Genomic DNA, 2,881 nt, shown 5'->3' on the forward strand with positions numbered 1-2,881 from the left:
ATCATTTTTTACCGTCACTTGTTGCTGCTGTTTCCATGATTTCTGACCAACTCAGGTATCATCCAAATTTCACAATTTCCCGCTTGGAGTTTTGATTTCAAAAAACCGTTCGTGAGCTCGTAACTCATAGATACGATATTTCTGAGTAGCACGTGAAGGCAGCTTCACTCAGACTCTGATTGGACGGACACAGGTGTAACAGGTAACTGTCCGTCAGGTGAGGATCAGCTCTGTGGAGCCTGAAGGAGAAAATATTTCTTCTTTGAGTGTTTTTGTCTTGTGTCATGTGACTGTGTTTGATTTGTTGTGCTGATGATGATTGAATCTGTGTTTTTATTTTCACGATGAATTTGTGGAAAAGTGTTCAGAGTTGCTTAATGAAAACAAGCAGAATCAGACGGCACGTTTTTCTCGTTACAGAGAATTCGTCGTCAGTCATGAAATAATCTCCACGTTTTTACACCATCAGGAACTCAAATAAGCTCCTGATCTGTATGTTTATCCTTTTAAACCCACCGAGAATCAGCAGCAACATTAGTCAAGTCAAGTCAGTTTTATTTATATAGCCCATTATCACAAAACATGGTTTGCCTCAGAGGGCTTTACAGTGTACGACACTGTTATTACACAGCAATAATAGAAACAGATGCATGTCATATTACAATAACAGCAGGTGTGAAATTAGTAATTGCTCTCTATGATGATGTTGATAGAGATGATAACAGTCTCATGCATATGTTGAAAGGGAGGTGTCCAAAGGCAAGATCACAGCATTAGTGTGTCCGCAGAGCTGCTGCAACTGTGATGTTAATAAAGTGTCAGAATCTAAAGTCTGTGTTGCTTTGTTGTGATCATGTGATCATCAGAGAGTGGAGCAGCTGACCAATCAGTGTGAAGACGTCATCGAGCTGCTGCACAAAACCATCAACATCCTGCAGAGCGCACCGCTACCAGCTGCAGCCCAGGTCACACATACACGCACGCATGCACACATGCACACATGCACGCACGCACAAACACACAGGTATTACAGTGAGTCTGTCGACACAAAAACAGATCAATAACCATAATAAACTGAGTCATTAGACCTTTAAAACTTGAAACTTCTTTCAAAAATATCAGTACAAAACAATTTTGAAAAAAAAGAAATAACTACAGAGAAAAAAATATTTCAGAAAAAAAAGAAAAGTTTTGTGGACATTTTCTTTATTTTCTCATTTACTAATTTCTCGCTTTCTTTTAAAACTTCTAAAGTTTCTGGCCGTTCTCTTTTACTAATTTCTTGCAGATTTTGGGGCGTCTCTTGACAAATTTCTCGTGAATTTAAAAGAAAACGCAGCAGTTTTCTCAGATTTCAAACGTTGTGGAAATGACTGTATTTCTATGCAGAGAAGTGAAGAAATAAATGATGATAAAGAAGCAAAAAAACAGATCAAAAAAAGGGTTAAACAGAGTCGCTCTGTTTCAGATTCACATTTATATCTGAAAAACCGTTTTGGAGAATAGAGGCGGTCAGCTCGGCTGAGATAAGGAGCTCTGGAACAAAGACTTTTGTCTCATCTTCACAGCAGCAGCAGGCGTCTCACACACAAGTCAAACTTCAAGGACAGTTGGACACGAGTCCACTTCAGGTCAAATCAAAAGCTGACAGAAGCCGAATATTTGAGGGAAAACACAGTTTAGTCTCTACAGGCGTCTGAACGCAGCACAACAAAAGGGACATCGTTCCAGGTTTCAAAGGGTTAATTAGCTGTTCTTTTTTCCTGCAGCAGTTTCATGATGTCATGTCATGATGTTGATACTGGTTTGATACCAGTATGACCACCTGGATACCAGCGGGGTCTTCAAAAGGCTTAAAAAGCCTTGAATTTAATACCCTCAAATCTAAGGCCTTAAAAAAAGTCTTAATTTTGTATCAGACGTCTTAAATGTTTTCATTTGATAATGTGGATGTTTAAGAGTGCCGACGCCTCACAGTGCTACAGAAATCACGTATGAAAGAGCGGATTAATAACATGTTTTACTAAAAGGCATTATTTCTGATGGAGCATCATTTCCTTTAGACGTTTGACAGTTGAATTTCATTCTAGGTGATTTTCAAAAGGTCTAAAAACGTCTTAAATTTAACCCTTTAGGGACCCTGATGACCTCCGTCGTCTGCGGTCCTCCCAGTTCACACTCACAGCCAGTCTGTCTGTTTCCCAGGATGCCGAGCTGCTGCTGTCCAGGTACCAGGGGGTAATGCGCAGCATCCTCGAGGACAGCCGATTGGTGCAGCTGCAGCAGGAGGGCGGGGCCTCACTGTCGTGGCTGCGCAGGGAAGAGAGCGGCGCGGGCGTGACGGCAGATCAGCGGGCGGCGGTGGAGAAGGTGGCGTCTCTGTACGACGAGGTGGACGAGCTGCTGCACCGACTGGTAACTCTGTCCAACGCCAAGACGCAGCAGCTCAACTTCATCGTGGACTTCAGCGGCCTGGAAGCGGGCTTCAGCGAGGTCAGTCTGAGCATGCTCAGTAAGCACACACTAATCACAGCCGTCGTTCTGCTAAAACACTTGTCCTGTGGTTGGAGGGAAACTGACATCGCTGATCGCTCTGTCTGTGCTCTGGGACAGTACCCAGGTCCTCCACATCACTGCGCCCATAGAGCAGCACATTGCACCCCTGGATTAGTACATCGTGCCCATAGAGCAGCTGACTTTAGCGCTCTGTTAGCTTAAACGTGACCAAATAGTTTAATCTTGCAAATCTAATGTTGAACTGAATAAATAAACCTTGATATGGAAAGGAGTCATTTCACTGAGATCAGAGGAGGAGAACAGAGGAGGAGAGCTGAGGAGGAGAACAGAGGAGGAGAGCTGAGGAGGAGAGCTGAGGAGGAGA

The 2,881-nt window shown here is 43.2% G+C and overlaps 1 protein-coding gene across 1 annotated transcript; it reads left to right on the forward strand.

Annotated features, from left to right (window-relative positions):
- Window positions 1-866: 866 nt before the first annotated feature.
- LOC121938140 (pleckstrin homology domain-containing family G member 4B-like) lies at window positions 867-2,493 on the forward strand (the record flags this gene model as incomplete). The annotated part of the gene is made up of 2 exons (XM_042481418.1): window positions 867-965; window positions 2,206-2,493. Coding segments are annotated over 2 exons (387 nt in total), but the record flags the coding sequence as incomplete, so codon positions are not given.
- Window positions 2,494-2,881: the final 388 nt, after the last annotated feature.

Source organism: Plectropomus leopardus, unplaced genomic scaffold, assembly GCF_008729295.1.
Source record: "Plectropomus leopardus isolate mb unplaced genomic scaffold, YSFRI_Pleo_2.0 unplaced_scaffold28600, whole genome shotgun sequence".
In the NCBI taxonomy this organism is placed as follows: Eukaryota; Metazoa; Chordata; class Actinopteri; order Perciformes; family Serranidae; genus Plectropomus; species Plectropomus leopardus.